General features: G+C 47.5%; 1 protein-coding gene across 1 annotated transcript in view; it reads right to left on the bottom strand.

Moving 5' to 3' along the window:
• Positions 1–13,169, bottom strand: part of SLIT3 (slit guidance ligand 3) — a 637,958-nt gene that overhangs the window by 110,929 nt on the left and 513,860 nt on the right. The window contains exons 12-13 of the mRNA XM_008015258.3: positions 12,223–12,294; positions 327–470 (exon numbers count right to left, since the gene is read on the bottom strand). Coding sequence (XP_008013449.3) covers positions 327–470; positions 12,223–12,294 — 216 coding nt within the window. The remainder of the gene's footprint in view (positions 1–326; positions 471–12,222; positions 12,295–13,169) is intronic.

Below are 13,169 nucleotides of genomic sequence, written 5' to 3'. Positions count from 1 at the left end.
ACTAGCTGTGTGACCTTGAGGAAGTTACCTAACCATTCTATGCCTTGGTTTCCTTACATAGAAACGAGGGATAGTAACAGCACCAAGTAGGGTCCTTGTGAGGCTTAAGGGTTTTAAGACAGGGTAAGTACTCCGTGTGGTGTCAAGCACAGCGTAAGTGCTTGGTACCGATAAGCTATTCCTGTTTTTATTATTCTAGCTTCACTGCAGGTTCTAGAACCCTCCTGGATGTGCTCATGCTGCCCTTATTTGGGTGTTTTCCATGATGGGCATGTGGGGTCTCCCGCTGCTTGGGCACCCACTGGCACCTGAGGCAGTGTACTCACAGCGTCTGGATGGACTGCAGAGGGGCAAAGAGCCCCTTGCTGATGGTCTGCAGCTTGTTGTCATACAGGGAGAGCAAGTTGAGGTTCTGCAGGTCCTGAAACGTGTTCACCCGCAGGCAGTTGATCTTGTTGGCATTGAGGAGGCTGCAAGCAGAAGAGAGCCTGGTTAATTCACTAATCCTGGTAATGACCTGCGGAGTAAGGGTTGCCTCTGCAGGGGATGGGCTGCAAAGCTCCCATCACTCATCCTTGCAGCCTTCAGCTCCTGCTGCAGAACAGAAAAAGAGAGAGACCTGCCTTCCTGTGTCTACCAAAACCCCGAACACTCTGGGCACCTGCACACACTGTCACCACAGATACTACGCCACACACTGCTCTCACTTGGCACATGCTCTTGCACCTATGACCTTGAAGGAAGACCTGAAAAGGCACCCTAAATGCCTCACTTTCTGTTTTAGGATTCAGAGCTTCCAGGAATCGGAAAGGAAAAAAAAAATCATTTGGCATAATTGTTTTAGAGCTGTAGTTGACTGACTACGGGCAATTTGATTCAGAAAATTCCTTACAGTTCTTTTGGATCACTGATCCTACTGGAAATCTGATGAAAGTTATAGGTCGTCCTCCTGAAAAAACTGCATTTATGTGTAGGCAGGCACATGTGCATACATATGGATTCTGTCATACACACGTGTGCACACCCACACAGAGCAGAGCCCCATGTGGTTTGACCTTGGCCCTTTCTCCAACCTCAACCTAACTCTACTCACCCCAAACTCACTACCCTTGAGGGCCACCACTGCATTTTTTTTTTTTTTTTTTTTTTTTGAGATGGAATCTTGCTCTTGTCGCCCAGGCTGGAGTTCAGTGGTGCAATCTCGGCGCACTGCATCCTCCACCTCTCGGGTTCAAGCAATTCTCCTGGCTCAGGCTCCCGAGTAGCTGGGATTACAGGCACACACCACCACACCCAGCTAATTTTTGTATTTTTAGTAGAGACCGGGTTTCACCACGTTGACCAGCCTGGTCTCGAACTCCTGACCCCAGGTGACCTTCCTGCCTTGGCCTCCTAAAGTGCTGGGATTATAGGTGTGAGCCACCACGCCCAGCCCCCCACCACATTTTCGATCCTCAGACACACCAGAATTTTCCCTAGGACTTTTGTCACTGCCTCTTTACCTTCTTTCAGCAGGGCTGCCTTCTTTTCCTGCTTTCCACTGTAGCTCAAATGTTCCCTCCTCAGAGAAGCCTGCCCTGACCCCCTCGTCTACAATGAGACCCTCACTCTGTTTTCGTCTCTCACATCCCCCTGTTTATTTCCCTCCTGACACTCATCGCGATTTGTGATTATAGGATATTTATCATTTACTTTCCACACAGGATTAGGAACTCTATAATGGCACCAATGACAGTTATTCTATTCCTCCCTTTCTTTTCAGTGCTTATTCTTTATTAAGATGTATACTAAACTCCACATGCAGCTTCAAGGGTCTCACTTCTCTGAGGCGGCACCCATCCCTCACCCCTTCCAGGGTCAGCCTCCCTATCCACGAGGAAGCTGTTTTTAGTTCTTCAGACTCCCTAAAAAAGCATCATAGGAAGCTACCCTTTGGGTGGAAGTCTGGGAAAACAGAGGATGCCATGAGGGTGACAGGCAGTTTTCAAGAGCAGGGCTGGCAAGTCAAGCACATTGAAATCCTAAGAATTACCTTTACTGATCCTAGACTGACTAGGTGTGCCTTGCAGTCGATGTAAAATCATTTCTTACCCCCTCTCAAATGAAACTGGGGGAAGGGGAAAATAAACTAACCAGCAGAAATGTTGAATTTCAAAAATTTTACTTTCAAGGCTGGCTCAGGCCCTCCCTGGTGGGGAATGACCCATGAGATCCATGCCAGGCTGGCCTGCCTCAGGAGTCTCTCCATACCAGGACCCAGGGGGACTGCAGTTGGCAATGGTGGGGCTGTCCATGGTGCTAAATCACCTATGCCACCTCTCCCTTGCTGCAGGCCCCATACTCCCCACGGTCCCAGTGCACCCCGCGTGTAGGCAAGCAGCTGTGGCAGTGACAGGTGGAAGAAGAACTGCCTGTTTAATCTGGCTAATAATGGGCAAGGTCCCAAGGGTTCACACAGATGTCCTCCTGCCTGGCAGTGGGAAAAAAAATGCTCATACTGCTAGAATACTGTGTTTTCCAAAGTGCTTTCCCAATGTCCCATTATTCTCAGAACCTGACTCACAAGTGACAGGGGAGGAAACTGAGGCTGAGAGTTTGGCGGGTGTTTTCAAGGTCACACACGTTTCTAGGGAGCATGAGAGAAGTGGTTACGATAATTGAGGTCTCTAGAGGGCTCAGTTTCTTCTTTATGAATGTCTTGTCTACCCATCCTATCGGTCTATACTCTTTGCAACTTCCCTCCCCATTGCAAATTCAAATTCCTATGCTTTGTGTATTAAATTTTAGTCAATGTCACTGCATTTTGGGGGCATTTGAAGGAAATGTGATAGAGCAGAGAAACAGGGAGAAAAGCTGGAGGACTCGACAGGGCTCAGCAACCAGGGCTCAGGAATGGACCCTTCACACACACAGTGTTTTGATTTTTTTTTAAAGTACACACACGGTAAGTGTTTTGTTCTAAACCTTGACATTCAGGGCCTTCTGAGTACATCATCTTGTCAGGAAATACTGAACTATTCAGTACATAACAGGTCAGAGGTGCCTATCCAATGGCCTGAGGATGGAATCCTTATTGCAACATTTTGCATCATGCCACATAAATAAAATGTGTTTATTCAATCCTCTTGTGTTTTAAAAATTGGAAAATTTCATACAACACACACACACACACACACATACACACACCCCCCACACCAAACCACATTTCTATTTTCTCTTGAAAAACAAAATTCAGGAGCTCAGGCAACCCTAGGTTCCCTGGAGGCAGCCATGGAGTCGCCCCCTTTAGATACGACATATGCTCTCTATTTGCCACAGTCCTCACTATTCCCTATTGTGTCTCCTTCACTAGTTTACTTGACCTTCCTCGCCTTAGTGGGCATTTAGGTTTGCAACCCCAGTGCAGATTCATAAGCCCAATTGTAGCAATTGGTTCTAGGGCATATTAGGCACTAGACAAGGATGATGGCCACGGGGAGAAAGAAATGGCAACTTGACTTGCCTTCATACACATGGAATGCCACGCTGGCAATCCTTCTCGCTCATGAGGCCTATTTAGCCTCTTTTTTTTCTCATCCAGATGCTCCTTTGTTTCCTATTGCTCCTAGATCTCTCAGCATGGGATGTTACTTCAAATAAGTAAGGCACCAAAACAACCCAGGCTGGCAGAATTACTAGGCAAAGATAGCCCAAGGCGCAGAGCTCATGAAGCATGGAGCAAAAGAAAACACAAAAGGGCAGAGTCTCCCGGTCACTCATTCTCTCCCGGGATGCTTGGCTCCCTCAGGCAAGGTGCGTAGGTGCAGAGAGAGATAAAATTAAGCTGCTTATCCAGAATTAGATGCTGAGGGCAGCCTCACTGGTCCCCAGGATCAGCAAGATCTAACAGCCTATCCCTGTGCCCTGTTTCCTTCGGGAGGAAGGCTGGCAGCTAGTCAACTCGGCCTGGCTTCCATGAAAGGAGCTCTTGGCTATCTGGTACGTGGACAAGAGCTGGAGGGGAATTTTAAAAGCATCATATTATGGAGCAAACAGAGAGTAAACAAACATTTGAAATGAGGTTTAGCAGTTCTATAAGGAATCCTGAACACAGGCCTCCCTCTTTCACCAGAGGGATGGGTTCTCCCTCTGTGCAGCAGAGATTCCAGGATGCCTTCTCTGTCCTGGTTCATCCCCATTTCAGGAGCAGTGGTGCAACTGCTGTGTGAAATGATAGTAATTCAGCATCCTCTCTAGAGACTACATCTCTGTGTGCTTTTCCCAGGCAGTTTCCAGGCACTATCTTATTTAACCCTCACAACGGCACTATGATTATCTTCATTATTCTGATAAGAAAACTGAGGTTCAGAGTGGTGTCGGACTCAACCGAGGTCCCCCAGCAATAAGTGAAGCTCCAGCCTGTTTCACTCCAAAGCCACCTCTTATCTACTATTTAAAGTCTATATTCTCTTTTCCATTTTCCCTATGTGTGAAGAGCAGCTATTTTTGCTAGCCTTGACCGTCCCTGGGTGTGCTTCAGGTGGACAAAGGTCTGGTTGGGTTTGGAAGACCCTGCTTGCCTCTTGGGAGTGCAGAGGCATCTGAAGTCCTCCTGACTGTCAGGAGGGAGCCTCAGCGTGGGATGCTGATCAAGCCTTCATTGCTACAAGGTGGCAGGTCCTTTACTGAGTGGCTGGCACCTGTACGAGGCAAGGCTTTCCCCTTCAGAATCACCGACTGAATGCCGATGTGGGAGCTGATATGCCTGGCTCTGCGCTCCCCTCACTCTGAGCAGGCCAGGGGACAACCGTAGGACAGAGATAATAGCAATAGCACACAAGGTGGGATGTCCCAGCTGGCGTCATTCAAGAGGCTGCCTGGTACTCAAATTGACAACTGTGACATCCCAGCCAAAGACCTCACCTCAGCCCAATCTGCTGGTGGGTCCAGTGAGTCAGGCTGGACTGCCTGGTGAATTCTGTGTTCATCAGTATTTCCCCAGAGCAGATCCAATGATCTTTTGGGGCCACCTGCTCCAGATCTATCTCTCAAAGGACCCTTGGAGATCATATAAATGAAAAGAGAGGGAAGGCTGAGATGATCCAACTAGGTGAACCACAACCACCAGGTGAACAGCAGGGGCCACATGGCCTAACAGGTAATGCATATTAAACACTTCACAAGGCCAGGTACCCCCATTTAATCTCCCTTTGACAGGAGACACTTCTGGGACTCAGAGAGCTTAAATAACTTTGACCAAAGTTCCACAACCCGTAAGAGGTAGGACAGTATTTGGACTCATGCCATCATAGCCCAAAGATTTTGTTTCCAATCATCATGCTGCCCTGAGAGCCAGTCCCCTCTCACTAAGGGCCTGAGGGAGCCATCTGAGGCTGACGGGAGGTGGTGGAGGCACCCTGTTTGTAGCCACTCCCATCAACACAGCAGGTGATTTTACAATAAGGCAGAACAACAACAAAAAGAGCCGTGCTCCCGTCAGAGGAAATTAAGGAGAGTGGCACATTGGAGAGTGGGAGTGCATGTACAGCACCTTCTAAATTTATTTCCAAGTGTGAGCTCTAGGAGGCCCTCTGCCACCCCCTGCCTTGGAGCACTTTCGGCTGCCACATATGTTCCATGTCAAGAGGTATTAGCACTCAGTCCATTGACTAACCAGCATAGCTGTGCTGCTGAGAGTTCTTGCTTTCTGGGAGCTGTGGCCTTCAGGAAAGGCAAAGCAGAAAACAGAAGCCACTGGAAGTCAAAAAGCTAGAGCTGGAGGAGGAAAATGAAATGCCCATGGGCTAGGGAGAACCCTCGTGACTCAAGTCTTTCTGCTAGGGGACCAGGGCTGGCCTGTGCAGAAAAGTCCCAGGTGTTCTCATCACTAGTAGCAGCTTCCAGCTTCATTCGTTTGGGGTCCAGGTAGCATGGGGAGATGGCCCACAGGGGGAAAACCAGGTCCATTTTGATCCACTAAAAGGATCCACCACACCCAGGCTTTTGAAAAGTCCCGTGGGGAGAAGATCGCTGAGCCCCACTGTTAGCTACTGCCTTTGCTCTGATCCACTCTACAATGAAGGATCCCCCCGGGAGCCCACAGGCCTTTTTTGCAAAGTTTGGAAAACACAGACATCTGGAGTCAGGCTTAATGATCAATTGCATCAAAATCACTTTGGCAACTCCAGCAATTCACATGTTGACTCAGTCGCCCAGGGCAATCATTCTGGTGGCATTTATATTCTCTACACTTGACCAAGGGTCTGTGGAGGACACTGGTCATGTTGTTCCTCCCACTTCTATGGTATTTGTCTAGAAATGCTGAAAGCATATTCCAAACTCCAGAGAGCAAGGCCTCCTCAGAAAACCAGTGCCAAGAAAGAATGCGGTGGCCCTTCCGGGAGAATGGATGAAGCTCAGAAAAGACTGTGGATGAGAAGATGGGCCCAGGCTCCTGCCAAGAAAGATGCTCTGCGGGCCTTCTTTTCCCAAAACAGGGATGGGGAGTCTGTTTCTGCTTCATGAACACTCAGATGCAGATACACAACAGGAGAAAGATGGCACCAACAGGCATCCGGCATAACACTTTCTCTAGCTCCTTTAGTAGGAGAATTTATAAAAAGTGGGTTATAAAGGCTCTTTGTTATTTAAAAAAGTGTTCTGTGTGTCCCTGGAAGTAGTTATCACCTCTACACATTGGCATGAACTCCTAGTGAGGACACCAACTAGGGGAGCTATTCTGTACCCCTAATTAAGCTACAGGATATAGAGCCAAACCTCCCGCATTAATATGCCTTCCTTCTTTTTATTTCTCTAGTATTAATCCTCTGTCATGCTGAATTTCTGTATCTATTGATTGTAATAAGGACCACTCTCCCACCTTAGAACATTATGTTATCATCCTTTCCGTATAAAATGTGGGGATTAATTTAGTCCTTCAGCAACCTACTAAGGCTGGATGTGGGGAAGAACCCAAGGAGAGCTGATGCCATGAATTCTGACCCTGCCCAGAATCTTCTCCATGCTTGAAAATGGGTGCTCTAGGTCACATCTTGCTAAACACCCAAGGGGAAGAAGGAGGAGCCCTCTAAGTCCCAACTAGGGGCAACAGTGACTCTTCCCTTCTCTCCTATTGGTGACTGCACTGCTTGTCAATGGCTGTGGGTTGTCATGGCGATTCCTGAGGCAAGAGTAACCAGGCATGCAGCAACACCATTGGGCGGCCTGTCTGAAAAACAAGACTTCTTTCTACCCCAGATACACAGGAGGGTGCTAGGAACGGGCTGTAAGCCACTGGGTTTTCCTAAGGGAAACAGATGAAAGCTGAGATTCCCAGAGACCAGAGAGGGAGAACTATGATTTGGTTACCAGATCAAGTGACCTCATCTATGGTGACTTGCCCATTCCTTCCCTCATGACTGTTAGGGTGGTAACTTTCCTATCTGACTGCCACATGGTTACCAATCAGTCCTCTAAATGGGGTGAACCATTCATTCAATGACTAGCATGGATTCCAGAATTTAAGTCTACCCAAGGGCTTTCCAGGTACACAAGAGAGGAAGAACCCTTCCCTCAAGAACGCATTGCCAAGTCAGTCTGCTTCTTCTGCTGGAGAGAATTCTCATTGTCCCACCTCGACTGGGTCTCTAAGCGCAAGCAGCTCCTTGACTATCCTCTCACAGGGATCAGGGCAAACATTAGTGGGCTGACAACAATGAACCAGAGAAAGTTCCACGGACACAGAGCCGTGAATTATGCTGAGCCATAACAAAAGGAGGTGATCTGCAGTTCAGCAGCACCCTCTCTGTGGCTTGAGCCATTGAGAAATTCTTGCTCTGCATATCAAAAAACTGGCTCTGCAGATCTGCCCGTGACTGGGTGAAGCAGACGTTTCTGGATGGATGTGCTGTGGTTAAGGCATGGACTGCCCAGGTTCCAATCCTGGCTCCATCATGCTAAGTGACAATGGTCAAGTCACTTAACCTTCAGTTTCCCCATCTGTAAAATGGGCCTTTCCACAATACCTTCCTCTTAGCATTGTGGTAAAGATTAAATGAGATGATGCACATGAAATCGCTTAGCAGTTTCAGGTCCTGAAGCATATTAAGTATTCAATAAATGTTAGCTGCTATTATTAGCAGAAGTAGTTCTTATGAAACAGCTGGTGGGGAAAAGTGAACTATAGGGAGTGAAGTTTTGCTCACTGCTCTGTAATTGGCATGTTGCTTGGCAAACTCCGAGCGCCTCAAATGGTCTTGTCTGCCTTCCAAGAAAATTAAACAACAGGTGCTAGAGTTGTCTTAACTTATTCCAGCCCGAAGACAGTCTGGTTTGGTTTAAGACCACCTGGAGCGGGTTTAAAAGCTTCCACCTCAAATGACTGCCCTCCCCACTTAAGTGACTTTCCTATGCATGTCATGTGATCGATGAGCACTAAATGAATGCTCCTTACTCCCTGGAGGGGAGCTGTAACAACGCAGCTTGCAGCTGTCCATCAGCGGAGGAAATGACAGCCTTTTCCTGCTTTGGGGAGGATGGACCTCTGAGCTACAAGGTGAGGGATCTCAGGGCACGATGGCTGGCTGCCCACAGAGGATCACCATCTCCACTGATGTCCCAGAAGCCTATGAGCCTGGGTGGGCAGGGGAATGCAGAAGAGCAAGACCGTTCACCCTGAGCTTCCAGTGAGGAGGAAGACAGGTAATTTCTCTAATAATTGAGCTGCTCCCACCCCTGGAGTTGGGATCATGTGCCAAGTGATATGTCCTGTTCTCACCTTGGGTTCTGAGATGCCTCCATGTGGGATATTTCAATTCTAAACATCCTTCCTAGTGTCCAAATGGGCACCAACTCACTTCCTAGCGGCCAGTTTTAAGGACGGAAGCTGCCAGATTACCTTGCATCCCCCAAAGACAATAAGGGTTGCTAGTAATAAACAATAAATGTGTGTTTATACAATGAATGGCTGCAGGAACTGAACACGTTTAGGATTAATTATAGGAAGACATACTAGCTATTTTCAAACATCTGAAGACGATGATAACAGACTTTTCTGAGTTTTCTAGAAACATTACTGATGTTTAGTATAAGAAAGAGCTTCCTCACCTTCCAACTAGGCAGTGAGGACTTATCAGAGGAACCATCAGCAAATGAGTGACAGGAGGATTTGTGAGAGCGTGCATGGGAGGGATTCCTGTCCTAGCCAGGTAGGAGGCTATGCTTGGAGCCCTGAGATTCCTTTGAACGCTAAGATTTTGGAACTTAAACTGAAGGGGGTAACTCTTGTGAGGCTCTAGGGGACCAAGGACAGAATATCATGTTTAGGACAGCTGAGGCTTGTTCCTTGTGGATGCACTTACTGCAGCCTCCAAAAAACGGAGACGTTCTCTCCAGAATGGCCAAGAATTTTGGGCATTTGCCCAAAGGAACACACCAAGAAAAGCTCCCAGGAGGCTGGCTGTGTACATACTGGACTGGGCAAGTTTGATAGGATGGCCAAAAAGTCTAGAGGAGTAAGGGAAGTGGGGAGGCAGGCAGGAGAACCAACTAATGTACCCACTTTATTACCGCCAGCATCACCGCAAGTGCCAGAAAGGAAATCTCCAGCGCCACTTCGTGTGGCAGAGGCAGTTCAGCTTTGTGAGTACCCATAATTTGAGAGATGGAGTGAGAAGAAAAAATGCAAACCTCTCACAAAGAGCCTCTGAGTCAAAGGAGACGAAAATTACCCTGACTACCAGGGTATTCTAATCAGAGCCTTCTTATCAGTGTCTCCAGTCCAACAGGGAGAAATCCAATCTACAGTAGGCTGAACACTAAATTAGATCGAATCAGGGCCTGCTTTCCAACCACCCAATGGCAGGTCAAAACCCAGTGACAGCTATTTGAGTCCCAGTTACTGGTTCTTTCTGGTAAGGCCTGCCTGAGTTGTGTCAACTCTTGGTTTCAAGAGAGGAGAGATGCTTCCTCTTTAACCCAAGCTACTTGATTCCACCTGCTCAAAACGGTGACATTAAACTGGAGTTGCCTTCCCAACCCATGCAAACTCCTGTTAGTTCTATTAACCTCATGACTGCTATCAGCTTGGAGCTGAGATACACGTTTGTTTTTTTTTTAAATTTTTTTGAGGGTTTCTTTTTTTTTCAGTTTTAAAAACAACTTTATTAAGATATAATTCACCTACCATACAGTTCACCCATGTAAAGTATACAATTCAGTTTCTTAGTATAGTCACAGAGTTGTATAACCATCACCACCAACAATTTTAGAACATTTTTATCACCCTGAAAAGAAACTCTGTATCCCTAAGCTATCATCGACTAGTTTCTCCCTTTTTACTTAGCTCTAGGAAACCACCAGTCTCCTTTGATTGGAGATACACATCTTTTTAAGTATACATGCACTGTTCTAGGCACTGGGATGCACATTCTGTGTCTCCTTAATCCGTGCAAAGTCATTTTCCTTCCTGCACACAAACACAGATTATAAAAGGAAAATCACACCAGCTTGGTGGAACACAACACTGCCAAATTCACCTCAAGGTGGATACTATTGATACTCTTCTTTCAAGGGATTAATAGCTACAGTTAACTAGCCTTATGGTGGCAGTTATAATGTACAGTTTCTTTGCTACAAGCAAAGAATACCATCTGTGAAACACCCATCTCCCTGCAGAGCCCTGGCCTGTTATTCTAACACATAGCCTTAAAAGCCCACCAAAGGCTGGGACCATTGAACGGAAATGTGCCCACACAGAGACACACAGAGTGGGGCAGACAGGAAGGCAGAGATGAGGGAGATGCAGAGAAAGAGACTTTTCTCTCTCTTGCTTTCAGCTTCACTGAAACAAGCCTCGTTGCTGATACGACAGATCTGCTCCCTGAAAACTTGCTGGGCATCTCATGCCTACATAATTCACATTATTGTGTGTTCCGGGAGAATCTGTCCAGAGCTGAGTCTTAAAGGACATGGGAAGGGTAGAGGAAAGATGTAAGAAAGGGCTGGAGGAAAACTCTCACTTCCTCCTTGAAGAATCCCTGGGCATTAACCACATAAGATGCGTCCCTTGTTCTTCTCTCCTTCTTTGCTCTTGTGCCTGCCACCGCTTTGGAGCCCCAGCTTGAGCCCTGGCCCGCAAACCCATGCGGTGGGTCATCTGAACTGCACGTGGGAGGCGGGGAGGTGCCAGGCCTCTTCCTCACTGCCTGTGACTTGGAGGTGATTTTAAAAAGACACACACACACCCCTGCAAACATACATCATGTGCTATTCAGAGGACTGGGAGGTTTCTGAATGAAGGGCATGGCCATGTAGGTTCTTTTCCGGTTTTCATACCTATTCTGCTGTGTGACTGGGGGAGAGTCATGTACCTCTCCGAGAGTTGGTCTTCTCCATTGCTTAAAGGATGCTCAAGATCAGTTCCTAATACCTAGAGGAACTGTGATGGTCACAGAGCAAACGTGCACAGGCACGCACACACACACATACACACACTCCCACACCCATGGTACATGTGTGTAGATGCTATAGCTGCCTCATCACAAATCACAGATGATTCTACCAGCACAGAAATTAAACTATACTATGAGCTAAATTCCTTTCCTTCCTCCTCCACATCAGAGTTCAATTATCTTCTTCAAACATTTAAGCGCAAATGACCAGAATGAAATAAATGCAAACAAATAATCCCTGAGCTTAAAATTCGAGGCAACAACCCTTCCTTTAAATTAAGTAAACACTCCCCTCCACCCTGTCTTTCCCAGATGGAGTTACATTGGTGACTGATTCTGCTCCTCTCGAATTATTCCCCCCGCCCCCACCCCTCTTCAAGGTCACATGTCCATCAGCAGCTCTGTCTCAGCTTTAGTACTGGAACTTAGTATGTGAATGTTTTAGTTCCCTGTGTTCTTAGCACACTACTGAAAAATGTTTTTCTTTTTGTTGGATTTGACTCTTTCCTAATTTCTAGTCCCAAACCCTGTGCTTAGTATCTTCATGCCTGGGCCAGGGCCCTCAGCTCTATCATCTGGGTTTGTGCACACTGACCTCAGTCTTCCTCTGTCCACTCGCTGGCTCTCCTTTCACAAAAATAGGAAATGGGGGTGAAGCGTGGACAGCTCAAAAATTTTGTTTCTCTTTGTCTGCACATAGTCAAAAGAACTCTCCAGAGCATGACTCAAAGTTTTCAGGTGGGAGCCTTCCAACAGTACCAAAGACACAAACAGTGACAAGGTTCCTACTCACAGCAGCTGTAGTGACACCAGCCCATCAAACAGTCCCTTGGCAATCTCGGTGATCTTGTTCCCATAGAGGACCCTGAAAGAGAGAAGGAGAAGACAGCAATCACCGCAGATGTGAGGCCACCAGAACCCAGTCCTGCAGGAAGCCATCACCTCGGCCAGTTCTGGGTATGAGATCTCAGGACAACCCCTTCCACGGCCTGCCTAATCCCTTCTCATCAGTGAGACAGAGGCAGCCAAGAGCAGCCAGGGGCTGGAAGGGCAGGTTGTCTGGGAGGCAAGGAGAAATGGGCTCTATCCTGCTCCATTCCTGGGCAACCTAGCCCAATACATAATCCCCAACAGGAAGAAGCGGTCTCTTTGTGGTATCTCCCTAAGCTGCTAATATGACTCACACCCCGGCAATAAATACACAGTGTGGGAGACTGGCCCTGTGTCTTCAATGGGTATTGATCAGGTTGAGCCCAGCCTACAGGACGTTTCCTTTTAATATCCCTTTGCATCTTAGGAATTCCTAAGCTGAGTCATTTAATCATCCATCTAGACAGGGCTTTGTGCATCTGGGGTCATCTCCAGATGGTGCAGGGACTGCTGAGTCAAGGACTGGCTCTCAGGAAAAACTAGGGAGCTTTGCTGTCTCACAGTAATGGCAGCTTTTACTTTCTATCCACTTTTCCTATTCTTTGAGTTCCAGGAACCTAGGAACTCAGAACCCTTTTACCCCTTTCTCCTACGGGCCTCCAGTGACCCTCATACTGCTGTCTCTGATTCATGGGTCTCGTCTTTGGTGTCTTGGTGAGGCCTGGGGAGGAAGGCTACTGGGTCTGCCACTCCAGCACAGTGCTCAGGGGCATCTCTGCGCCTGGCCCTTGCTGGTACTCTGCACAGGCACCAGAGAAGCTTGGCTGGCCTCTCTCCGCTCCCATCCACAGCACGGGCTTTGCCGTCTCT

Source organism: Chlorocebus sabaeus, chromosome 23 (assembly GCF_047675955.1).
Source record: "Chlorocebus sabaeus isolate Y175 chromosome 23, mChlSab1.0.hap1, whole genome shotgun sequence".
In the NCBI taxonomy this organism is placed as follows: domain Eukaryota; kingdom Metazoa; phylum Chordata; class Mammalia; order Primates; family Cercopithecidae; genus Chlorocebus; species Chlorocebus sabaeus.
This window is presented reverse-complemented; position numbering and strand designations above follow the sequence as displayed.